Source organism: Lepidochelys kempii, chromosome 4 (assembly GCF_965140265.1).
Source record: "Lepidochelys kempii isolate rLepKem1 chromosome 4, rLepKem1.hap2, whole genome shotgun sequence".
Classification (NCBI taxonomy): domain Eukaryota; kingdom Metazoa; phylum Chordata; order Testudines; family Cheloniidae; genus Lepidochelys; species Lepidochelys kempii.
Window position 1 is genome coordinate 140,514,591 of NC_133259.1, and position 25,898 is coordinate 140,540,488.

The following is a 25,898-nucleotide window of genomic DNA, read 5'->3' on the forward strand; positions in this document are numbered from 1 at the left end:
AGTCAGCAACAGGCGCTTTCCCCATAGCTCAGCTGCCTCGACCCCCATCCAGCCCCTTTTGTGCCCCCAGCCACGCACCCAGCTCCACGTCACCCAGTGAAGCATCTCCTCCGAGCTGCGGCCCGTGGACCAGCCCCCGCTGGAGAAATCGTTCCAGGAGGGTTGTTCCCTTTGGGCGCAGGGATCACCAGCCCGAGCCCGGCACCCCATCCCTGCTCTCGGCTTCGGAGCAGGCCCCCCCGACGCTGCCCACCCTGCCCTGGTGCTCGCCTCGGGGCTGTGCTGGGGAGACAGGAGCTCCCCCAGAGAGACCCTCTTCCCCAGCTGCCCGTCACACAGGCTGACCTGGCGGCACCAAGCCTGCCCCGGGGCACTGGTTTCTCCGCAGGGTGGTTACCCGGCCAGCCGGCTTTATGACCTCGGCTGCGTCACAATGGGGGTCTGCTGGGTCAGAGCCCCAGGGCAGGGCGGGGGCTTCCCCGGGGGAAGCTCCTGCGTGGGGCCCGGGCAGGCCAGCCGCAGAGCGAGGCTGGGTCCCGTCCGAGGGCCGTTTGGTGGCCCAGGCAGGCTCGGGGAGGCCAGCGAAGGGAGGCAGGCCTGGAGTTAGTGGAGGCCAGTCCCAGCACGTGCCTGGGGGGCCCGGTGCCCAGGGGGAACGGGGAGCTCAGACATTACTCTCCAGCGGTGAGTTGGGAACTGTTTCCCGGGACACCTGTCCTCACACCTCCTCTCTCCTCCTGGGGAGAATCCTGCACCATCCCCTCTGCCTCCCCTGGGATCCTGCACCCATCCCCCCCTGCACCGCCCCCCTCCGATCCTGCACCATCCCCCCATCCCCCCCAGGATCCTGCACCCATCCCCCCCTGCACCGCCCGCCTCTGATCCTGCATCACCCCCTCGGGGATCCTGCACCCACCCCCCCCTGCACCGCCCCCCTCCGATCCTGCACCATCCCTCCTATCCCCCCCCGGGATCCTGCACCCATCCCCCCCGCACCGCCCACCTCTGATCCTGCATCACCCCCTCGGGGATCCTGCACCCCCCCCCTGCACTGCCCCCCTCCGATCCTGCACCATCCCCTCTGCCCCCCACCCTGGGATCCTGCACCCATCCCCTCTGCCCCCCCATCCCCCTCTGCACTGCCCCCCTACCAGGATCCTACCCCCATCCCTATGGGATCCTGCATGTGTCCCCTCTGCACTCTCTCACCCCAGCCCCCAGAAATCCTGCTCCCATCCCGCCCCTGCACTGCTCCTCCCCAGGGATCCTGCACCCACTCCCCCCTCCCTGGGAACTTTAGCCTCTCCCCTTCCCCACAGACCTCTGTCCTCTCATCCCGGGCTGCTCCAGACCAGGCTCTGTGGAGCCAGAGGCACCGGGGGCTGGGAGGTGCCATAAAGGACACTGCTGAGGGGCTCAGTCCAGGCTGCATCCTGCCAGCTGCAGGGATGGCCTTGCACGGGCGCATTGCTGCTCGTGGGTGCATTGCCGCAAGCTGCCCATCACCTGCTCACGGTGGATGCATTGGGCCCCAGGCGGAGTGAGCTGCAGCAGGAGGCAGGGCAGCAGGGGTCCCTCTGGCTAGAGGAAGGGGCACCGTCTCCTGGCCCGGTGAAGAGGGGAGCAGCACATTCCCTTCTCCCCCACACATGGTGTCTCCTGTCCCCTGGCAGGGCGAGCGCCCCGACGTCGCAGGAGATGCTGCAGCCCGCGCCACGTCTAGGTGGTGGGGTGCTGGGGTGGACGCCAGCTCCACTCTCCACCGGCTCGTGCAGATCACGCTCTTCCTGGCGCTCGGGCAGTGCCTGTCATGCGCCGGGATCCTTGAAGCCACCATCCAGTCCCGGGCTGCGCTCCTCTTCTTCGGCCCCATGGTCCCGGTGCTGTCGGACGCGCTCGTCACCTTCAGCCACGTGGTCCCAGCCTTGCTGGTCTTCTCCATGTCCGTGTTAGCAGCCTCGCTCCTCTACGCCGGCTTCCCGAGGCTGCGGGCCCTGCTCCCCCGCTCCCCCCCGCCTGGCCGGTGAACGCCCGGCGAAGCCCTGGATCAATACAGCTGCAGAGAGAGACGTGGCTCGGGGGCTTTACGTTCGCTCTTGTGCACGGGCTGGACAGCGGGGATGGGGAGACCCAGGGATTCGTGGTATTGCCAGGTAGTAAGTACGCTGCCAGGTTTGGGAGAGATCCGGGGGTGCCTGGCGTCATCCATAGCTGGGTGGGAGGCTCCCCGCTGCGGTGGTGGGGCTGCACGGCGGGGCCTAAGCCCCAGACAGTGCCGAGGTCCCTTTGTGAAGCGTAGTTCCCAGTGTAGCTGGGCACGGGGCGCTGGGCCTTAGCACAGCAAGGCCCAGAGGGTGCCGCGACCCTGCTGCTAACCCTTTCCATTCCACTGGAGCGGGCATGGGTGATGCGTTATTACTGCTCGTCAGCGAATTGCCCCAGGGGCGGGCGAGAATCCGTGCCAGCCCCAGAGGGGCCAGGGAGAGGCAGATCCTCTGCTCAGTAATGACCACCGCCCCCAGGATCCTGCAAAGGCAGGCCAGGCTCTGGAGCGGGTGGAAAGTTTCATAAAGGGGCAGCGTAGATGGAACGTGGCACCGTTTCGAGGGGACCCGGGTGCTCGGATCGCTCCCGGTGCCTAATGAACGCGCCTCTTCTGTGCCGAGAGCGGCATCTCAGCCAGGCAGCCTCAGGCCCAGCCCCGGCCTGGCAGCCCCTCGGTGCCCACCGCGTCGGCTCAGCCGTGTTCTGCCCGGATCCGGGCCTGCCACTCCTTGGGGTTGCAGTCCGGGATCCTCGCAGGCCAAGCCCCGCAGATGTCACTCGCTCCTGACCGGCCGGCCCCGAGTCGCCATTCCCAGACCGGCTCCACAGCCGGCTCTCGCCTGCGGGTCCTACTCGGGACTGACCACGGGGCAGGCCGGACGGCACCTCTCGTGGAGCGCCAAGCCCCCTGGACAGAGTCTGAGAGCCGGACGGAGCCGCAGCTGGGGCGGGCCCTTGTCCGACCTCCTTTCCTGAGAGCCAGCCAGCCTAACCCTGCCCCCCACCTGCCAGCCAACCCACTGTGACCAGCATATGGGTCCCAAAGCCACTATAAGCTGAGGAGGGACAACCACTCATTCAGGACCCCACGCCAGCCAGACTCCAAAGCCGGGTGTTCTGGGCTGGGGCAGGAGAGACAGTCTGGTCGGTGGGTTGGCCGGGTAGCAAGAGGCAGCGTGGGCATGAGCAGCATGTTAGAAAATCTGCCATTGGGCACCTGGGAGAGGGCTACAGACTGCTGGAAAAGTTACCCCAGACTGATTGCTGTGCCCCAATGCTGCTCCTCTGCTGTGCCCGGCTGCGGGTGCAGAACCCTGGCACTTCCCGGGCCGGCTGGTCTGTGAGTGCATGGGGCTTGGTGTCTCCCCGGAGGTGAGGGGCCAGGGAGGGGCACAGTCCTACACTGCCCATGGCAGGAGTTCTCCGCACTCTCCGCTCCTCTTGGATTCCCGTTCCACGCTACAGGGCTGGGCCGTTTCCTGCCCTCCCTGGCCCGCAGCACCAGCCGAGCCCCTCCGGCTCCTGGGGTGGGCCTGGCTCCTCATGCAGCCGCGACGCCCCCCGCCCATGAGCGCAGCGCTGCTCTTCTCCCCCCCTCCGTGGCGGGGGCCGGTACTGTGGGCAACCGGACTTTAGCGTCCGGTCCGCTGTGCTGAGCCAATGCGGCCAGGTTCCCCTTTGGTCCGGATGTTCTGGTCGAAAACCGGACACCGGGTAACCCTACTGCTGCCCCTCCCCCTCCTCCCACATCCCCCCACCCCACCATCCTCTTCTCCCCATCTCCCGAGTCCCACTCCCCTTCACGCCCAGGCTGCTGTGTCTCAGCTAAGCCTGGGGGCGGGGTACCACGTGCATGCCACCGGGGAGAGGGGGCTCTCCCCAGGGCTGTCCGCCCAGAGGGCCAGGAGGCACCCACCCACCCGACCTCCGCTGGGCGAATGGAGGGACTGGCTTTCCTTGCCTCCCCACTGCTGGAGACCTTGCCCCATTGCTGACTGCCTGCCCCTCAGTCCAGTTCAGAGGCCGGCTCTGGGCAAACCCAGCCCTGTTTGTAGGGGGCCGGCCAGAATGCCACCCTGAGGAGGTTGTGGCCACATCTGGGGGAACACAGGGACCCTCTTACATGGATCTCATTCCCTCAGGGAAGGTGCTTGCCCCCTGGCTACCACTCAGCAGTGCCCCAAAGCCACCGGTGGGCATCCCAGGTCAGACACAGGAGATTGGCCCGCTGAGCCAGATGTGGGCCAGGTTCTCTGGCTTGGAGGGGGGCTCCTCCCCCGGCTCTTTGTCTGTTTCGTTTGCATGGGGCGTGTTAGGGGTATATACAGTGCCCAGCACCCTCCAGCCCCTGGGCACTGCTGCCGTGATACACGCTATAACGACGTGCACCCACCGCGGAGCCTGGTCTCCCCTAATCATCGCAGGAATGTGGCCACCAGCCCCGACAGGCCCCAGCGCTTCAGGCCACGCCCGGCACAGTCCCCAGTAAGGGTCAGTACGGTCCACTTACAGTGTCCCTGGGCCTAGACAGCCAGGCCACCGTGCTGCAGTAAACCATTCCCTTGCATTTGACACGTTCCCACGGGACATCTCACAGGCAAGCTGCGGAAACATGGTCCGGGTGAAATTACTGAAAGGTGGGTGCATAAATGCCTGAAAGGCCTGACTCAGAGTCGTTAACGAGGGCTCACTCTCAGACAGGGAGGGCGTGTTTAGTGGGGCCCCGCAGGGGTCCGTCCTGGGTCTGCTGTGTTCATTAACGACTTGGCTAACGGAGAGGAGAGTGTGCTGATAAAACCGGCAGCTGACACCAAGCCGGGAGGGGTTGCAAGCACGTTGGAGGGCAAGATGTGAATTCAAAAGGATCTTGACGACTTAGAGAATTGAGCTGAAAGCAACACGATGAAATTCAATCAAGACAAGTGCCAGCTAAGCCTAGTGTCTAATTAATTCCCTGCTCCCAGGCTCCTCCTCCAGGAGCAGCCTGGGGAGTTAATTGGCCCCAGTAGCCACCTGGACCCCTTGAGGCCTTGTGTGAGGGGCAGATTGGAAGGCCCTGGAGGTTTTTCGCCTTCCTCTGTAGCATGGGGCACGGGTCACTTGCTGGAGGATTCTCTGGACCTTGAAGTCTTTAAACCACGACTTGAGGACTTCTGTGTCTGAGCTATTGGGGAGAGGGTTTTCGCAGGAGAGGGTGGGTGAGATTCTGTGGCCTGCGTTGTGCAGGAGGTCAGACTAGATGACCATAATGGTCCCTTCTATGAGACACCCCATCACTGGTGTACTTACAGGAGTGCTGTAGGTAAGAAACGAGACAATTGTCCTGCTCTCCGCGGCACTGGTGAGAACTCAGCGGGAGCCCTGTGCACCGTGCCGGGCGCTGCGCTCTAGGAAGGATGCGCACAAACTGGAGAGTGTCCAGAGGAGAGCAAGAATAAGGAGAAAAGGTTTCGAAAAGCTGCCCTGTGAGGACAGGCTAAAACACTGGGCCTGGTTAGTGTTGAGAGAAGCAGACCTGGTAACGGTCTCACACATGTTGAGGGCTGCTAGAAAGAGGATGGGGATCGATTGTTCCTGGAGGCAGGACAAGAAGTAAGGGGCTTAACCTGCAGCCAGGGAGATTTAGATCAGATAGTAGGAACAGCTGTCAAAGCTTGGGGTAGCTGAACTCTGGACCGGGTGTCCAAGGGGAGTGGGAATCCCCGTCACGGGAGGTGTGTCCGACGGGCTGGTTTTCGCAGAGCTCTGCTGGAATGAACCCTGGGAAGCCTGTGCCAGACCGAGATCAGGCGAGGTGATTCCTTCTGGCCCTATCGCCCGGAAGCCTAGGAATAACCCCTCCCGGTTAGCCTGGTGTGTCCCGCTCCCTCACACAGGCCCAGGGCTGGGCACGGCCCCAGTGTGCTGCAGGGAGAGTGCTTTCCCTGGAGGTCGTCAGCTGCAGGGCTGTGCTGGGCCAGTGACCATCGGGGCTGGGCTCCTTCTCCCTGGCCCCCCCCCGCGGCTGGGAAGAGCATCCCGCCGGCGGGTGCAGGCCTCGTGGGCCTCCCCACAATCCCCATAAGCACCCAGCGGACGCCTGGTGGAGGACGTTCCCAAGGCCCTGCTATGTCGGCAGTGGTGTTTCTTCCGGCACCGTGCGGTCAGGGAGGCGGACACAGGTGTGTCAGGCCGGGAACACGGGATCACAAGTTGGGCGTCCACCCTGGGCTGCCAGCCGACCCCGCTCTAGCTCTCCCCTAGGGGAGGTCCAGCAGCAAGGCGAACAAATCCTGGCTGGAGCTGAATGGGAACAGAGAATCACACAGCATGCGGAGCTAACTCCTCACGGATGGGAACGGACCAGCCGCCCGCAGCCAGACACTTTGTTCTTTCCTGGCCCCTGTCACGGCTCCCGGGCGATGCTCTGGAACTGCTCCCTGCAAAGCCAGGCAGGACTCTGGGGGAGCCTCTCTGGGAGCAGCCTGTCTGCAGGGCAAGCAGCTCATGCGGCTTCCACCTTCCTGCGTCTGACCTCGGAGCATTCAGCATCCTCTGCCCCTCCGTGCGCTTCCCCCAGCGAGTCCGCCCAGGCGGGGTCCTGGGGAAGCCAGAGGGTCCTGCCCCCCAACTCCGCAGTCAGTCGGGACTCTCAGCCAGCCAGTAACACAGAAGGTTTATTTGTTGACAGGAACACGGCGTAAACAGAACTTGCTATTACAGACATCAGTGACTTTCAGCCAAGTCCATCTTGGGAGTCCTGGGCCAGGCACCCTGGACTCCCCCTCTCCCAGTCCCCCCACACAGACCCCCAGCCTCCAGCCACCCGACCTCCGACACCCCCCCCCATGCCCCTCCTCCTTCTCTTTGTCTCGCTTCCCGGGCCAAAGGTGTCACCTGGTCACACCCCCCTCCTGGGTCTCAGGTTACAGAGCTGCAAAGAGCTGGGCAGCCTCACCTGCCCCAGGGCCTCAGCAAAATCACACCCCCAATTCCCACCACCGATGTATTGGTGCAGCACACAGGGAAACTGAGGCACGCACAGTATTAGCATAGGACAGTAAGACTCCCATGCAACCTAAGATGAATAAAACCCCCATCCCCCCCGTCCAGGGGTCGGGTGGTGTCAGAGCACTCAGCCGATGCTGCTCCGGACCCAGCACCAAGTTACCCAGGCCACCCGAGCTTGTTAGGGGCTCACAGCAGCCTAGGGCCGTAAAGAGCCGTGAGGTCCCGCCCAGGGCCACCCCCTGTGGGGCACTAGCTGGTCCGTTCCTGTGGGGAAGAGAAACCCGCTAGCCAGCAGCCCCAGGAGTCCCCAGCAGGAAAGACAAACTCCCCACGGGAAACCTGAGCGCTAAGCCAGCCTGGCCCACCCGCCGAGTTATGGGGGGGGATGCTGCTGTACCTGTATGGAAATGGTCCAGCCAGCCCTGTTTATGACATCAGCAGACGCCTGTCCAAAGGGGCTCAGCTCAGTGCCCTTGGGCTGCCAGGCATGGCGGAGGGGCGGCTGTGAAGCTGTCTAGCAGGAACCTCCAGGGCACGGGGATGTGCCAGGATCACACCTGATGCTGAGCAGCTAATGTTCGCTCCGACGGGGAGGCGAGTGCTGGTTTTCTCTCTTTTCAGCGTTCACACCCGGCTGCTGGCCGCCAGGACGGAAAGCCATTCCCAGCCGGGGACTGCTCGGCGGCCCCTGTGGAAGGCGGTGGTGGGTCTCCACCCATGTCCTCGAGGGCAGGGGCCCACCTTCCCCAACCCCCCAGTGCAATGGCCACCAACCGGCAGCCTGGATGGGCCTGCGGTCAGCACAGACCAGGCAAAACGCTGGGCCAAGGTTCTGATGAGGGAGTCCAGGGTGAGACGGGGTCAAGGAGCAGGTGTGTGGGGGGGGGATTGGAAAGTATTTTGTCTGACTTCCATGCTGCTACGGGCAATGGATGTGAGGGGGTTCCTGCCCGGAGAATCATGGGAAATACCCGGCCTCCCTCGGCAAGACAGTCAAGCTCTCAGGGCTGCATGGCGAGAGCAGGGGTAGGTGAGTGTTTTGCAACCTTTTCACAGTGGTGACCCCTTATTTGAAGTCGGTCTGTGCGTGCATTTCGGGAGGGACCCCTTGGCCTGGAAGGGTCAGGGTGTTCAGGGAGGAACGGGGCGGGGTGGGGCAAGGTCTTCATTGCATTAGATTCTCCGTGCCTCATGACCTCCATGGGTCGCTACCCATTGGCTGGGAACGGCTGGTCTGGTGCTCACGGAGGGGACGGCAAGTCAGGATTGCTGGGTTCTGGGAGCACAGGGATGGCCAGAGGGGATCAGATCCGAGGTCCATCTTGCCAGGCAGCTCTGACAGTGGCCAGCCCCAGATGCTGCAGAGGAGGGTGTAAGAACCCGCCGAGTAACAGATGTGGGGTGATGGGCTCCCCATCAAGGTCACCTCCTGATCTCTAAAAGTCAGAGATTGGTTTAAGCCCTGAAGCACGAGGTCTAATGTCCCTTCCAGAAGCTGTGCAAGCATTACCTAGGATCACTTGGAGTATGACTCTTCTCCATATAAATGTCCAGTCCCTTTTTGAAACTTGCTAAATTCTTGGCTTCAAGGATTTACTGTGGCAGGGAGTTCCACCGGCTAATCACATGTTGTATGAAAAAAAAATCCTTTTGTTGGTTTTGAATTTGCCATCTTTTCATTTGCTTGCCTGTCCCCGTGTTTGTGGGTTTCGAGGGAGAACAGATGTTTCTTATCTACCATTTTTAACCCATTCCTTATTTTATACATGTGTCACGTCCCCTCTTATTAATCTCCTTTTTAAGGTAACGATCCCATTCTTTCCCATCGCTCCTCACAGGTGAGTCTTTCCATGCCACAGTGACTTACTCGCCCTGTGAGTAATTGTCCCGCTCTGCTCGGCCCTGGGGAGGTCTCAGCTGGAGTCCTGTGTCCAGGTCTGGGGGCCACGCTTTAAGAAAGATGGAGAGAGTCCAAAAAAGAGAAAAGCTTTAAAAAACCTGACCTGAGAGGAAAGGTTCAAAAACTGGGGCATGGTTAGTCTTGAGGACATCTGTGCAGGGCTGTTATAAAGGGGACGGGGATCCACTGTTCTCCATGTCCACTGGAGGCAGGATGAGAAGTAACGGGCTTAATCTGTAGCCAGGGAGATTTAGGTCAGATACTGGGAAAAACTTTTGAACTCTCAGGGGAGTGACGCTCTGGACCAGGCGTCCAAGGGGGGTTGTGGGATCCCTCAATGGAGGTGTTTCGGAACAGGTTGGATGAACACCTGTCAGGGACGGTCTAAGTTCGCTTGGTCCTCCCTCCAAGCGGGGGGCTGGACTCCAGGTCTCCAGCCCCCCTTTGTGACATCCCCCTCAGCCCTACATTTCTATAACTTCGTGACCTTGGGCCAAAGTCACTGCCCTGCCCCGTGCCTTGGTTTCTCCAGCTATCAGAAGGGGATAATAACACTTACCCACTGCATTTTTGAGGGGGGCTTGTGAGGCTAGTTAATTAATGTCTGTAATATGCCCTCTAGCTCCTTCAAAGTACCAGGCAGTCCAGTAGCTTGCCTCTGCCAGTGGCCAATGCAGGGTGCTACAGAGCACGGCAAGCCCAACTCCAGCAATGCACCTGGCCAAGTGTGCAAGGATGCAGATGTTGGGTGAAAACCTTCCTGACCCTCCACTGTCTTGGGCCCTGAAGACTGAGCCTGGGCCATGTTTACCTTGGCACAAGCTCTGTGTTACCAGGGGTGATACCCTGAGCACCCCACCCTCTGCCAGAGAGAGGCTCCTCCCCACCGGCACTGGGGGGTCTCATCCTGCCTTCCCGCTTTGTGCTCCCCCACAGGGACAGCGCCATGTCTGCTCAGAAGCAGCAGCCCATGGCCAGGCCCTGCCGCAGGGTGATCAGGCGGCCCCACGACGTTGGGGGGGTCCTGAGAGACTTGCTCGACGGGCTCAAGATGCTGCTGAGCATCGTTCTCTTCCTGGCATTGTGCGTCTTCACCAGCTACGTTGGCGTCCTCTTCACCGCCCTCCTGATCGCGGCCCTGCACGTCTTCTTCAGCAGCCTGCTGCCGTCCGCTCTGCTGGTCGTCCAGTTCCTGCTCTCAGCCCTGCTCCTCCTCTTCTGCCTGCAGTGGCTGAGCGAGATCCTTGCTCACGAGCCAGCCCGGCCCTGCTCCAGCTCAATACAGCACTGATGCACGGACGTGCCCTGGTGTCTTCATGTCCACAGGGGCTGGGCGCAGAGAGGCCCTCGCCCCACCCCCCCTGCCTGGCCCCAGAGCGAGGGGGGGGGCGCGGAGGGAGAGGCAGCTGGCAGGCTCAGCGGCTGACTCTGGGGAGAGGTTTCTGGGTCAGGGACCAGGCTGACGAGCGCTCTTGGTGCGAGGAGCTAAGGAAGCGGTTTCCTGCTGGTTGATTCCTCCTGGGCTCAGAGGCACGGGGCTTTGACGGCGTTTGGCTTATTTACAAAGAAATACCTGGCTACGGCCAATGTCCGCTCCCAGCGGGGACCCCACAGGGCCCCAGCCTTTCTCACCGCTGGGGTCAAAAGGGCGGCACTAGCTTGGGTCCCGGAGCGGCGAAGCCGGAGCCTGGGGCCAGCCCATGCTGCCACGCGTACTGCCTCAGCGCCACGGCTCCGGTGCCTGAGCCCCTGGATCATAGCTAGCTCAGTAGCTCTCCGTGAGCGGCAAACACGGGAAGGCTGAGAGCAGCGAGCAGGGCGTGGCCTCGGCCTGACGCGGTGGGGCAGGGGGCTAGCCTCCCCAAGGGGAAGCTTCACCCACCGCCCATGACCACGCCTGGTCAAGAAGATCAATGGGAGCCTGGAAGTCAATGAACCAAAACTGGTGTGTTGGAAATTAGGCCAAATTTGGGAGCAAAACAGTGAGAGGACGGGCTATTCCGCCCACCACGCCCCTTCTGGGGTCCTCCAAAGAGTCTTTGAGGGAAGGAAGGGCAGCCGTGATGCTGGCTGACTGAACGACCAGAGAAGGGGAGGGAATGAGCTTCGCCACCCCCACTGTCTCCTGGGACCCTGTTTAATGCGGGCCTGGTTGAGCTGGCCAGGACTGTATGCTTTGCAACACGGCTGTGCACCCGTGATCAGAAAGGCAGCTAAAAGCAATGTCCTGAACAGCCTGATGCTGGTACAAATTTGCCAGGTCTTGGGGTGGCCGAGCAGGCCATGGGCTGGGCCTGGGTTTTACCAGCAGCAAGGCTGCAAGTGAGTCAGCACCAGAGACAGATGCTGCATTTTCTCCCTTTGCTGTTCTTTCCCCTCCCCTTGTGTGTGTGTTTGTCTTGTTTTATCTTCTGGGAAACAGGATCGGACTCTGATAACAGCCTAGGGAACTCTGAGCAAGTGCCAAAATTTTGGGGGGATTTGCCCTCCTACCCGCAGCCCCGAGTGGTCTGAGATGATGCCCAGGGGCAGAGGGAAGCAGGCGAAGGTGCTGGCTGGCAGTTCATGTGTGCCCAGGAGACAGGGAGTACAGAAGCCACTGGTGAGGCTGGTCTGACACATGGGGTCACCATTGACTGCTACCCTGGCATACAACCTGCCGGGTACGGGACTCTGGAGTTGCTGTACCCATCTCTGGCTTATGCACAAAGCCTGTCCTGCCTCTTAGCTACAGGCCTCCCCAGCAGCATCCACACGTGTGTCACCTGGGCCCTTCCTGACCGATGCAGAGGGAGCACACAGAGTCCGTCACGCCCTGCAGTCTGCCTCTGGCCGCAGCAGATGCAGGCTGGGTGCTGTAAGGCCCGCCAGTGCCTAGGTGTGACGAAGTGGGACTGTTCTTAATGTTTCCTCTGAATAGTGTGGGGGTGCCTCAGTTTCCCCTAGGCAGTTCTTAAGTCTCTAGGTGGTGGGATAAGGGTGTATGATCATTGCAGAGCCCTAGAGGGCAGGTGTGTGCAGGGGTCTGGACACAGACAATGGCCAACACCCTGTTTCCTGGCAACTGATGGCCTGGGCCCTTCCCCCCTGCAAGGTGAGAGCTAAAGGGTTGGGGAACAAAGGAATCAGGTGCCCTCCTGGCCCGGGAAAGGGACAAAGCCCAGAGGAGGAGGGGCTGGAGGGAGTTTCAGTTTGGGGCTGGCTGGAGACATGGAGTGAAGTGCAGACGGGGTTGTCTGGCTCACTGTCCCCCACAATGGACCCAGCTGAGGGGTCCTGTTCTTTGCACCTACAAGCTCCGTGTTAGACCATGTTCCTGTCGTCTAATAAACCGCTGTGTTACTGGCTGGCTGAGAGTCACGTCTGACTGCGAAGTTGGGGGGCAGGACCCTCTGGCTTCCCCAGGACCCTGCCTGGGCGGACTCGCTGGGGGAAGCGCACGGAGGGGCAGAGGAGGCTGAATGCTCCGAGGTCCGACCCAGGAAGGTGGAAGCCGGGTGAGCTGTGTGTCCTGCAGACAGGCTGCTCCCAGAGAGGAGACTTCCCCAGAGTCCTGACTGGCTTCATGGAGCATCACCCGGGGACTCCGTGACAATCCCCTCTGGTCCTAGGTCTCTGCCCGTCCGGCCAGGCTGGTCTGCTCCCGGTCCTTAGGCACAGCCAGGACCACGCAGGGGTCTGCGGAGGCTGGGGAAGGAAGCAAAGCAAAGGGCAGAGACAGCACAGGTCCCAGAAGGGAGCAGATTCCACTCCGAGCGACGACAAACGAGACAAGGGACGGATCCATAATAACTAATGACAGGTTTCAGAGGAACAGCCGTGTTAGTCTGTATTCGCAAAAAGAACAGGAGGACTTGTGGCACCTTAGAGACTAACCAATTTATTTGAGCATGAGCTTTCGTGAGCTACAGCTCACTTCATCAGATGTTTACCGTGGAAACTGCAGCAGACTTTATATACACACAGAAATCATGAACCAATACCTCCTCCCACCCCACTGTCCTGCTGGTAATAGCTTATCTAAAGTGATCAACAGGTGGGCCATTTCCAGCACTAATAACTAATAACGACCTGTGTAGTTTGTACCTGAGAGGCAGAGCCTAGGTTTGATGGCTGCAAACCTCCCTGTCATAGGGCATGGCTGTCCTGTAGCACCCCCTGCTGGCCAAGCAGGGCCCTGCAGGCACATGTCCCTCAGTGCCCTTTACCCGGGGGGGGGGCGGGAGCAGAAATAAATCACTCACCTCCAGAGTTTGAAACCACTATTCCCCTTCTCCGGAGGTCTGGCTTGAGTAATTCATGCAGCTTCCCCTTTAGGGCTAGGGTCTTCTTCCCAGCCCTCCTGCTTGGCCCACAGCTCGCCTTGCTGGGCTGTGCATGTCGCCCCAGGCCAGCAAGGGCTTTCAGCCAGCTTCTCCTTTAGCCGGTCCCCACCTCCCTAGTCCCTGGGCTCAGCAGGCAGCTGTCTCCTGCTGCTGTCTCCCCGTGTCCCGAGGCAGAATATATACTGCTCCCTTCCCCAGCGCTGGTTCTGGCTGGCTGGGAGAAGGGGGAGCCCAGGTCCCAGGCCTTTAAAAGAACAGCAGCCCAGGGTTTCCCCAAACACAGACTATCCTCCTGGGACCACTCTGTCTCTCCCCATAGTTGCTTTTCATTCACCTAGATGCCTGTGTGACAGCGACAGATCCCGGTCATCAGCGGGTGGGATCGAACCTGGGGCCTCTGGAGCTTAGGGCATGAGCCACATGGTCTTTAGCTAAGGCTGTAGAGCAGACTCATTAATCCCTCTAAGTGGTCTCGGTGCCACTGGACGGGACAGAACCCCACACCCAGGGGTGGTCCTTCTGCCCAGTGCAGCCAGCAGCAGCCAGGGCCGGGTTCAGTATCTCGGGGTTCCTTTTCAACAATACAACACAAAACCGGCTCAAGCCCCCACCCAGTGACCTGGGACAATTACACACCACCCCGCTGGGCGCCTCTAGGTGGCCACACTTCCCTTCTCGCTAGCACAGAGTCTGAGCCCTGGTCTACACTAGGACTTTAGGTCGAATTTAGCAGCGTTAAATCGATGTAAACCTGCACCCGTCCACACAATGAAGCCCTTTATTTCGACTTAAAGGGCTCTTAAAATCGATTTCCTTACTCCACCCCTGACAAGTGGATTAGCGCTTAAATCGACGTTGCCGGCTCGAATTTGGAGTACTGTGGACACAATTCGATGGTATTGGCCTCCGGGAGCTATCCCAGAGTGCTCCATTATGACCGCTCTGGACAGCACTCTCAACTCAGATGCACTGGCCAGGTAGACAGGAAAAGAACTGCGAACTTTTGAATCTCATTTCCTGTTTGGCCAGCGTGGCAAGCTGCAGGTGACCATGCAGAGCTCATCAGCACAGGTGACCATGATGGAGTCCCAGAATCGCAAAAGAGCTCCCACATGGACCGAACGGGAGGTACGGGATCTGATCGCTGTTTGGGGAGAGGAATCCATGCTATCAGAACTCCATTCCAGTTTTCAAAATGCCAAAACCTTTGTCAAAATCTCCCAGGGCATGAAGGACAGAGGCCATAACAGGGACCCGAAGCAGTGCCGCGTGAAACTGAAGGAGCTGAGGCAAGCCTACCAGAAAACCAGAGAGGCGAACAGCCGCTCTGGGTCAGAGCCCCAAACATGCCGCTTCTATGATGAGCTGCATGCCATTTTAGGGGGTTTAGCCACCACTACCCCAGCCGTGTTGTTTGACTCCTTCAATGGAGATGGAGGCAATACGGAAGCAGGTTTTGGGGACGAAGAAGATGAGGAGGAGGAGGAGGTTGTAGATAGCTCACAGCAAGCAAGCGGAGAAACCGGTTTTCCCGACAGCCAGGAACTGTTTCTCACCTTAGACCTGGAGCCAGTACCCCCCGAACCCACCCAAGGCTGCCTCCTGGACCCAGCAGGCGGAGAAGGGACCTCTGGTGAGTGTACCTTTTAAAATACTATACATGGTTTAAAAGCAAGCATGTGAAAGGATTACTTTGCCCTGGCATTTGCGGTTCTCCTAGATGTAGTCCTAAAGCCTTTGCAAAAGGTTTCTGGGGAGGGCAGCCTTATTGCGTCCTTCATGGTAGGACACTTTACCACTCCAGGCCAGTTACACGTACTCGGGAATCATTGTAGAACAAAGCATTGCAGTGTATGTTTGCTGGCATTCAAACAACATCCGTTCTTTATCTCTCTGTGTTATCCTCAGGAGAGTGAGATATAATTCATGGTCACCTGGTTGAAATAGAGTGCTTTTCTTCAGGGGACACTCAGAGGAGCCCATTCCTGCTGGGCTGTTTGCCTGTGGCTAAACAGAAATGTTCCCCGCTGTTAGCCACAGGGAGGGGGGAAGGTTGAGGGGGTAGTCACGCGGTGGGAGGAGGCAAAATGCTACCTTGGAACGAAAGCACATGTGCTATGTATGTAATGTTAACAGCAAGGTTTACCCTGAAAGAGTGTAGCCACTGTTTTATAAAATGTGTCTTTTTAAATACCGCTGTCCCTTTTTTTTTCTCCACCAGCTGCATGTGTTTCAATGATCACAGGATCTTCTCCTTCCCAGAGGCTAGTGAAGCTTAGAAAGAAAGAAAAACGCACTCGCGATGAAATGTTCTCCGAGCTCATGCTGTCCTCCCACACTGACAGAGCACAGACGAATGCGTGGAGGCAAATAATGTCAGAGTGCAGGAAAGCACAAAATGACCGGGAGGAGAGGTGGAGGGCTGAAGAGAGTAAGTGGCGGGCTGAAGAGAGTAAGTGGCGGGCTGAAGACAGGGCTGAAGCTCAAATGTGGCGGCAGTGTGATGAGAGGAGGCAGGATTCAATGCTGAGGCTGCTGCAGGACCAAACCAGTATGCTCCAGTGTATGACTGAGCTGCAGCAAAGGCAGCTGGAGCACAGACTGCCACTGCAGCCCCTCTGTAACCAACCGCCCTCCTCCCCAAGTTCCATAGCCTCCACACCCAGACGCCCAAGAATGCGGTGGGGGGGCCTCCGGCCAACCAGCCACTCCACCACAGAGGATTGCCCAAAAAAAAAGAAGGCTGTCATTCAATAAATTTTAAAGTTGTAAACTTTTAAAGTGAAGTGCTGTGTGGCATTTTCCTTCCCTCCTCCACCACCCCTCCTGGGCTACCTTGGTAGTCATCCCCCTATTTGTGTGATGAATAAATAAAGAATGCATGAATGTGAAGCAGCAATGACTTTATTGCCTCTGCAAGTGGTGATCGAAGGGAGGAGGGGAGGGTGGTTAGCTTACAGGGAAGTAGAGTGAACCAAGGGGCGGGGGGTTTCATCAAGGAGAAACAAACAGCACTTTCACACCGTAGCCTGGCCAGTCATGAAACTGGTTTTCAAAGCTTCTCTGATGCGCACCGCGCCCTCCTGTGCTATTCTAACCGCCCTGGTGTCTGGCTGCGCGTAACCAGCGGCCAGGCGATTTGCCTCAACCTCCCACCCCGCCATAAACATCTCCCCCTTACTCTCACAGATATTGTGGAGCACACAGCAAGCAGTAATAACAGTGGGAATATTGGTTTCGCTGAGGTCTAAGCGAGTCAGTAAACTGCGCCAGCGCGCCTTTAAACGTCCAAATGCACATTCTACCACCATTCTGCACTTGCTCAGCCTGTAGTTGAACAGCTCCTGACTACTGTCCAGGCTGCCTGTGTACGGCTTCATGAGCCATGGCATTAAGGGGTAGGCTGGGTCCCCAAGGATACATACAGGCATTTCAACATCCCCAACAGTTATTTTCTGGTCTGGGAAGAAAGTCCCTTGCTGCAGCTTTTGAAACAGACCAGAGTTCCTGAAGATGCGAGCGTCATGCACCTTTCCTGGCCATCCCACGTTGATGTTGGTGAAACGTCCCTTGTGATCCACCAGAGCTTGCAGCACTATCGAAAAGTACCTCTTGCGGCTTATGTACTCGCCGGCTTGGTGCTCCGGTGCCAAGATAGGGATATGGGTTCCGTCTATGGCCCCACCACAGTTAGGGAATCCCATTGCAGCAAAGCCATCCACTATGACCTGCACATTTCCCAGGGTCACTATCCTTGATATCAGCAGATCTTTGATTGCGTGGGCTACTTGCATCACAGCAGCCCCCACAGTAGATTTGCCCACTCCAAATTGATTCCCAACTGACCGGTAGCTGTCTGGCGTTGCAAGCTTCCACAGGGCTATTGCCACTCGCTTCTCAACTGTGAGGGCTGCTCTCATCTTGGTATTCATGCACCTCAGGGCAGGGGAAAGCAAGTCACAAAGTTCCATGAAAGTGCCCTTACGCATGCGAAAGTTTCGCAGCCACTGGGAATCGTCCCAGACCTGCAACACTATGCGGTCCCACCAGTCTGTGCTTGTTTCCCGAGCCCAGAATCGGCGTTCCACCACATGAACCTGCCCCATTAGCACCATGATGCATGCATTGTCAGGGCCCATGCTTTCAGAGAAATCTGTGTCCATGTCCTCATCACTCACATGACCGCACTGACGTTGCCTCCTCGCCTGGTATCGCTTTGCCAGGTTCTGGTGCTGCATATACTGCTGGATAATGCGTGTGGTGTTTAATGTGCTCCTAATTGCCAAAGTGAGCTGAGCAGCCTCCATGCTTGCCTTGGTATGGCGTCCGCACAGAAAAAAGGCGCGGAACGATTGTCTGCCGTTGCTCTGACGGAGGGAGGGGCGACTGACGACATGGCTTACAGGGTTGGCTTACAGGGAGGTAAAATCAACAAAGGGGGTGTCTGTACATCAAGGAGTATTTCAGGCAGGACTTCACGGAGGGTTCCAATAAGAAATGGTGCACCTAAGTTATCGTTCTTATTGGAACAAGGAGGTTAGCCTGGCCTCTGATTGATACATGGCTAGATTTACCTCGCTGCGCCTTCTCTGTGAGTGACTGCAGTGTGACCTAGAGGAATGAGTCCCCTAGACAGGGGAGGAGGCAAATGAGTACAAAACAAATCTGGTCTATTTCTTGTTTTGACCCACTCCATCTATCTTTTACATCTTTGGCTGGCAGCAGACGGTGCAGAAGGACTGCATGCTATCCACTTCTCATGGCTGCTCGGCAGAAGATGGTACAGTACGACTGCTAGCCATCCTCATCTCTTGCCTGCCTGGCAGAAGATGGTACAATACGACTACTAGCAATCCTCATCTCTTGCCTGCCTGGCAGAAGATGGTACAGTACGACTGCTAGCAGTCCGTATCGCCTGCCCGCTCACCATAAGACGGTTCAATAGGACTGACTGCAGGACTAAAGAGAATGACCTGGTCAAGTCACTCCAAATTTAGTCCCTGCGCCCATGTCTGCCCAGGCGCTCCCAGCCGACATGGCCAGGAGCACCTCAGACACGACGAGGACGACTACCAGTCGTATTGCACCGTCTGCTGCCACAAGGCAAGGGGTTGCTGCTACTGTGTAGCAATGCCGTACCGCGTCTGCCAGCACCCAGGAGACATAGGGTGACGGTTACCTGAGCGGGCTCCATGCTTGCCGTGGTATGGTGTCTGCACAGGTAACTCAGGAAAAAAGGCGCGAAATGATTGTCTGCTCTTGCTTTCACGGGGGGAGGGTGGGAACGGGGGCCTGACGATATGCACCCAGAACCACCCGCGACAATGTTTTAGCCCCCTCAGGCATTGGGATCTCAACCCAGAATTCCAATGGGCAGCGGAGACTGCGGGAACTGTGGGATAGCTACCCACAGTGCAACGCTCCGGAAGTCGACTCTAGCCTCGGTACTGTGGAAGCACTCCGCCGAGTTAATGCACTTAATGCACTTAGAGCATTTTCTGTGGGGACGCACACACTCGAATATATAAAACCGATTTCTAAAAAACTGACTTCTATAAATTCGACCTTATTCCGTAGTGTAGACATACCCTCAGGCACCGTGGGGGCGCAGGGGCTCGCTCTGGTCAGAATTTCAGGGGCACAGGGATGGATCTGGGCATAGCTTGCCCAGGCTTGCCGAGCCAGTGTGCAACCCGTAAATCGGGGCAGGCATTAGCAGAGCTGGGGGAGGGGGAGCCCTGGGCCGGGCTAGCAGGGGCTGCGGGTCAGGAGTGAGGGGCACCGGCAGGGCTGTGGGGGGAGCCCAGGGCCGGGCTAGCGGGGGCTGCGGGTCGGGAGTGCGGGGCACCGGCAGAGCTGGGGGGGCTGCGGGTCGGGAGCGAGGGGCATCGGCAGAGCTGGGCGGGGCAGGGCTGGGCTAGCGGGGGCTGCGGGTCAGGAGTGAGGGGCACCAGCAGAGCTAGGGGGAGCCCAGGGCTGGGCTAGCGGGGGCTGTGGGTCGGGAGCGAGGGGCACCGGCAGAGCTAGGGGGGAGCCCAGGGCTGGGCTAGCAGGGGCTGCAGGTCGGAAGTGAGGGGCACCGGCAGAGCTGGGGGGAGCCCAGGGCTGGGCTAGCGGGGACTGCGGGTCAGGAGTGAGGGGCACCGGCTGGGCTAGCAGGGGCTGCGGGTCGGGAGTGAGGGGCACGGGCAGAGCTGGGGGGGGGTAGGGCTTGGCTAGCAGGGGCTGCGGGTCGGGAGTGAGGGGCACCGGCAGAGCTGGGGGGGGCAGGGCTGGGCTAGCAGGGGCTGCGGGTCGGGAGTGAGGGGCACCGGCAGAGCTCGGGGAGCCCAGGGCTGGGCTAGCGGGGGCTGTGGGTCGGGAGTGAGGGGCACCGGCAGAGCTGGGGGGGGCAGGGCTGGGCTAGCGGGGCCTGCGGGTCGGGAGTGAGGGGCACCGGCTGGGCTAGCAGGGGCTGCGGGTTGGGAGCGAGGGGCACCGGCAGAGCTGGGGGGAGCCCAGGGCTGGGCTAGCGGGGGCTGCGGGTCGGGAGTGAGGGGCACCGGCAGAGCTGGGGGGGGGCAGGGCTGGGCTAGCGGGGCCTGCGGGTCGGGAGTGAGGGGCACCGGCTGGGCTAGCAGGGGCTGCGGGTCGGGAGTGAGGGGCACCGGCAGAGCTGGGGGGAGCCCAGGGCTGGGCTAGCGGGGGCTGCGGGTCGGGAGTGAGGGGCACCGGCAGGGCTGGGGGGGCTGCGGGTCGGGAGCGAGGGGAACCGGCAGAGCTGTGGCATGGGGGCTGTTTCAGCACTTGTTCTCGCTCTCTCTCTCCCTGGCTGTACCCTGGGCTCTTTGCTCCATGTGTCCTCAGTGCCAAGCTGCCAGAGGCACTGCCCAGGCCGGGCAGGAGACGAGCCAGGAGCCCGAGGAGCCAGGACCCCCCTTTCCTTGCACATCGTATTTCTCCTACTACCTCAGCAGCCGAGCCCTCTCCGCTCGGTGATGCACCAGCCCGGTCCAGCTCCCCTTCCCCAGGCCTTGGAAGCTGCCACCTGGCAGCAGAAGCCAGGCCCAGGCCGGGCGCCCATCTCCTTGTGCCCGGCTCCGCTGGCAGGTACAATGGGCGGCTTGTTGGGCCTATTGACACGGGGCCGTCGTGCTGGCCCGTACCTGGCTGCCGGTGGGTTGGCAGGACGCTGGGCTGGAGCTGTTTGCGTTAGCAACGCTCCTGGAGCTGGGCACAGAGCGCCCGCACAGGGCTGGGGTTCCCGCCCGCTCCGTTCGTGTTGGAGCCAGGCTGGGCCGCCTGCCACCCAATGACCGAGGCCCTCAGGCGGCAGAATGGGCAGGGGGGACCTTGCATTTCTGTTTGGATTAGTCAGCTAAGCTGTAAAGCAAACAGGGCTGCTTCCCCCTCCCCATGGCCCGGCCGCCAGCCCATCCTTCCCAGCCAGCTACTGGGGGCGTGGGACAGATGGAGGGGGGCTGGGGAGGGTCAGTGATTGGGTAGAAGCAGGGGTTGTAGGGAGGCTGCGGGCATGGGGGGAGGCTGCTCATTGAGTGGCAGGCATGCTATAAGGGTCAGGTATTGGGAAGGGGGGTGCACACGTCGGGGGGGCGAGGAGGGCTGGGCAGTGCCTAGGGGGAGGGGGCAGGTCAGGGACCAGGCAAGCAGCTTGGAAAGGCCCTTGTTCCTTGAAGCAGGTTACAACAGGTGGGTGCCCCTCGTGCCGGGAACACACCATGGATTTGTGGCGTTGTTGAAAGCTTGTTGCCTGCCATCGGTGGTGTGCATTGCGTAATACACGAAGACGTGCTCTGCGCTAAACTCGCCGAGGGAGCGACCGAAAGCTTCCAGCGGGCAACGGGGTGCAGATTGTTCACTTCAGACGCGCTCGCCCCCGCGTCAGCCTCCAGGTGGGGAACTTGTGGACCAAATTGAAACAGAAGATGGAGACCGCGTCATGGCCACTGGTGTGTGCCGGTTATGCCCCGGTAAAGTTCTGGGCCAGTTCCTGGCACTTCTACCAGAAATCCAGCAGTTTCTCGCTCAGAAATCTCAAATGTACCCAAAGTTAGAAGATGAAAACTGGATTTTGGATGTGACTTTTCTCATCGCCATCACTGGTCACCTGAACGCGTTGAACGAGTCGTTGCAGGGGGAAAATCACCTCCTGCCTGCACCAACTGCCAGTGTCAGAAAATGCATCTGCACTCGCAGTTAATGTCAACTCAGTTACCTCCATGTGACTACACGCACGGCCCGCATCTGAAACGAATGCTCGCCAGACACTGATTGAGGAACGGAATCTGATCCGCCAGTTCACCCCAAGTGCTGGCTACACTGGCAGAGCGTTTCGAGAGCCTCTTGTCTTCTCTGAGCGACCTGAAGCTCTGCCTCTCTGCGCCCTCCAGTCCACTTGCATTTGATCGGAGTGAACAGGGAGCGGTACGTCCAAGGCTTGGGGGTGATAAAAGGAAGTTTGAGGAGGAATTAATTCATGTCCATGCCCTGGACGAAGACGGAATTAACCAGCTAAAGAGGAAAGGTTTACGAGAACGATGGAGCAATACCCTGGTCTAGTTCTCCCTCATGCACTGCAAAGCTCATGTCAATCTTTGGCTCAACATACACATGGGAGCCGAATTTTTCTGCTACGGGCCGGACACATCAAATGCAAGAAGCGCAGCAGCCGAACGGCTGGAACCCTCGGTACCACCTGGCAAAGCGTCTGCACGTCCCTTACGCCTCATCTCAGCAAGCGCGTGGAGGGCAGAGCCACCAGAAGTCACACCGAGCATGAGGTAGGTCAGCGTAAATATTTCTGGTTTTACTATTAGAAGTTGGTGACAGTTCTATGAACGATCAAGCATTTCGATAACTTGCTATGAAACATTCGGGCTCTATTAAATGTATTTAATCTTAGTCATGGGGTCATGGTTAGTGCACATGCCCAATTTCAATCTTGCGGCCCACTGAGATGAAGGAGGGCTACTCATGCATCCCACGCACTAGCCTAGGTTGCCCATCACTGGGCCAGAGGGACCCGGGGCTGCCGTGACCTGGTGGTTCCTGGGAGGAGAGCCAGGGGAGCTCAGACTGACTTGTTTCCAGCCCCTCAGCTGAACAGAACCCGACTCTTCCAGCCTTCCTGACTGGCGCTGATTACGCCCTTCCTCCACCTGGCCCCTCCAGGCCTGCCCCACTTGCCTCACCAGCCCCGGCCGGGGGTGCATGGGCCGACAGGCCATTTCCCAGGCTTGGTGCCAGAGGGACGGCGTAGCTGGCTGGAAAGGGCCCCAACCCTCACCCTGCAGGTACAAAGCACCTGTTCTCCCACCCTCACTCATTGCCACATGCAGCCGATTGAATTCGCACTTGCCCTTGGGCTGGAGCTCTGCACAAACCTCTCCCCCCGTGCCAGAGCCCCCCTGCTCTACGTGCACGAGGACACACGCAGGCCTCAGCAAGCGTACGGGGGCCAGGCAGGAGTTGCTGGACAAAGGGCTCCTGTTCACGAGCCCCCACCAGGCCCAAGCAGCCTCGCCCAGGGTCAAAGGCTGAGTCTGGGCCGGTGTAAACCCCCTGCCTAAGCGGGAGAGAGCACTTGCGGCCAGTGATGGGGTGGGGGTAAGTCATGTCTGGGGCAGCGTTTCTAGATGCACCATTAACCCACCACAGCCAGAAGCTTCTGGAATTGGGTGTGAGAGTTCTGGGTGTGCCCAACAGGGTCCCGTGACCAGACTCAGACTCCAGCAGGGCAAGCGGGCAGGGCAGGAGCTTTGCAAAAGGCCCCAGTGGGCTGGGAGAAGCCGAGCCCAGGAGCAAGAGCTTTCCCCAACGCTGAGCCTTTTACAACAGGGCTTTTTTTTTAAAAAAAACACTTCTCTGTACTTAACTGAGCGGTTGGTCAATCAGCGAGCTGGCTGGCTACCCGGGAGCTCAGCAGAGGGCGACGCTCTATGGATCCCAACAAGCAACGGGGAGGAAGATATTCCTGTGACAGTCAAACTTTCTATTCACACAACACCCAAGACCCCTGACCCCCCACCCCCACTCCCTCTGCCGCTCACTCTCCCCACCCTCGCTCACTCACTCATTTTCACTGGGCTGGCTCAAGGGGTTGGGGTGTGGGAGGGGGTGAGGACTCCGGCTGGGGGTGAGGGCCAGGGATGAGGGGTTTGGGGCGCAGGAGGGTGCTCCAGGCTGGCATCAAGGGGTTCAGAGGGTGGGAGGGGAAATCAGGGCTGGGGCAGGGGGTTGGGATGCGGGAGGGGATCAGGGGTGCAGTCTCCGAGCGACGCTTACCTCAGGCAGCTCCCGGAAGCAGCAGCATGTCCCCTCTCTGGCTCTTATGCGGAGGTGTGGCCAGGAGGTTCTGCGTGCTGCCTCGTCTGCAGCCACCTCCCCCGCAGCTCCCAACCAATGGGAGCTGCGGAGCTGGCACTTTGGGCACAAGCAGCACATGGAGTCCCCTGGCTGCCCCTACGCCTAGGAGCGGGACCATGCCGCTGCTTCCAGGAGCCGCGCGGAGCCAAGGCAGGTAGGGAGCCTGCCTTAGCCCTGCTGTGCTGCTGACTGGACTTTTAATGGCCTGGTCAGCAGTGCTGGCAACCCTACTCGGCCAATTGTAGAGATTTGGGGGTCAAAGACTAACTGAGACGCAGCTGGACCCACTAAGCTTTTGGGAACTCTACATTTCTTCTCACTGGGTTGCTGTAGGGACCGGCCTGTTTAGATTTCATGTTTTCTTTCTTGATGTATCACTGCAGATAATGGATGTAGCTCATAAAGTAGCCATGTTATGGTGTAAAAATGAAGTTATCTTGTTTCTTTGCCATAAGATTTTATAAAGTTGGTATTTAATTAAGTTCATTCCCTTCGTTCTTTGAGGACGTGGATGTGGGGAAGTTGGCCCTGTGCAATCCTTGCCAAAAATCCTTAGAGACAATTCCGGGGCTCCGGCCGCATTTCTAGGGGAGTTGGGGGTTTTTAGGGACTGGAGAAGGGCAGTGAACTCTAGTCCACCCAAAGGTTACAACAGGCTCCCCCCTTGGGGCCGTGAAGTGCCCAGAAAGGAGCCCCGCTAATGCCTTCGTTATCATCCTGGATTCTTCCCATTCCCAGCAGCAGCCCCAGTGCTGGGGGCTGGAGGATGCAGGGGGGTTAGGCCACACACTGCCGGAGGAGCAGCCCCATAGCCCACCCCACGCACCCAGAGCCGAGGCAGCATGGAAAACTTCCTGCAGGTTTCAGCGGTGCAGCAGGCCTGGCGGAGCTGAGCTCCAGCCGCGCTAGGGGCTGCAGAGACACAGCGGGAGGGTCGGGCCCATCTTGACAAGGCAGACACCAGCGGTGGTCAGGGGGTGACTTGCCCATGGCCCCAGCAGCTGAGAGGCAGAACTGGGCCTAGAACCCAGGGCCCCAGCCCCCAGCACCTCACCCTGGCTCAGCCCAGAGGTGGAAGGGCCATTGTGGGGCATGGAAGGGGAGCGGGATACCACGGCCCGTTCCGTCGTGAGCTTTGCAGCAGCTCTGCTGGCGGAGGGGGGCCAGTGGCCCTGTTAGGAGCTGGACCGAGGCCAGGTTGTTATCTAATAGGCCAGCCACTGGTGGAAGGACAGAAGGACAGCCTCCACTAGTCAAAGCTTTATTAACAAGTCAACAAAACACACAAGAACACTTGCCTAGAACAGCATTTCCTGTTCAATAACCACTGTGCCAGCAGCAGGGCCCCCCCCGGGTCTGTGGGCAGATGGCCAGGAAGGGACTCAACTCACAGTTATGCTGGTGCAACCTGATCGGCTCAGTGGAGCTGAGCACAGGTCTGGGCCCGCTAGCTAGCGAGCCTGGCTGGGGCTAGAGGCTTTTGTGCACTGAGCCACCAAGGGCTCTGCCCTGCAGCCTGCCAGCGTAAAGCATCCTCAGAGCAGCATGACCTGCCCACCCCTCAGGAAGGGGCACGGGGGGTTACAGTGCAGACCCACCTCATGAAATAACATCCCACGGAGGGGGCTGAAAACAGATCAACGATTAAGGAACATGAGCTAGCCCTGAGAACCCCATGGAGAGCAGGCAAGGCCACCGGCCGGCTCACAGCCATGGCAGTCCGGGGCAGGAAGCCTGGCAGGGGCAAACCACTCCCTGCCCGCCCCATCTGGGCAGGTTTGTAACAGCAGCGGATGGGGATGGGGGAATTGGACTCAGTGCTGGGGAGAGACTTAGGCCGGACAGACAGACCGCCTGGGCGAGGCCCCAGCAGCCCCAGCCCCTTGGCAGATGGTTGGCATTCAGCACCTCCCCCAGGTGGCTGCCAATCCTCACCGGCTCCAGCACCTGGCAGGATGGGGCCCTCCACCCCTCATGGGCCTGGCCTACAGAGCGCTTCCCGCTGCAGTATCCCGGCCCCAGCACGGGGCTGGGACGCTCTGTCTAGACCTGTTCCCAGCACCGTCACTGGGCACGGCGTGCCATGCTCCCTGAGCTGCCGGTCCACAGGGAGCCTCCGAGGAAGGGACCCAGCCCGGCCAGCTCTCGGGAAAGGAAACAACCCCCACCCTCCCCGCCTGCATCCACCAGCTGGAGCCAGCCCGGCTGTGCCCAAGAGCAGGGCGTTTGTCCTGAGCCAGAGCACCTGGCAGCTCACAGCCCCTTCTCGCCAG

The 25,898-nt window shown here is 59.6% G+C and overlaps 1 protein-coding gene across 1 annotated transcript; it reads left to right on the forward strand.

Annotated features, from left to right (window-relative positions):
• Positions 1-14,464: 14,464 nt before the first annotated feature.
• LOC140910056 (uncharacterized) lies at positions 14,465-16,123 on the forward strand. The gene is made up of 2 exons (XM_073340165.1): positions 14,465-14,893; positions 15,482-16,123. The coding sequence occupies exons 1-2, from the start codon at positions 14,488-14,490 to the stop codon at positions 16,015-16,017; spliced, it is 942 nt and encodes a 313-aa protein (XP_073196266.1). The 5' UTR covers positions 14,465-14,487; the 3' UTR covers positions 16,018-16,123.
• The last annotated feature ends 9,775 nt before the right edge of the window (positions 16,124-25,898 follow it).

Bases quoted from the DNA above. Each gene is read 5' to 3' on its own strand.
- LOC140910056 (XM_073340165.1), top strand. From the start codon at position 14,488: ATGAAGGACAGAGGCCATAACAGGGACCCGAAGCAGTGCCGCGTGAAA. The intron at 14,894-15,481 runs GTGAGTGTACCT...TTTCTCCACCAG, and splicing joins AGGCGGAGAAGGGACCTCTG to CTGCATGTGTTTCAATGATC.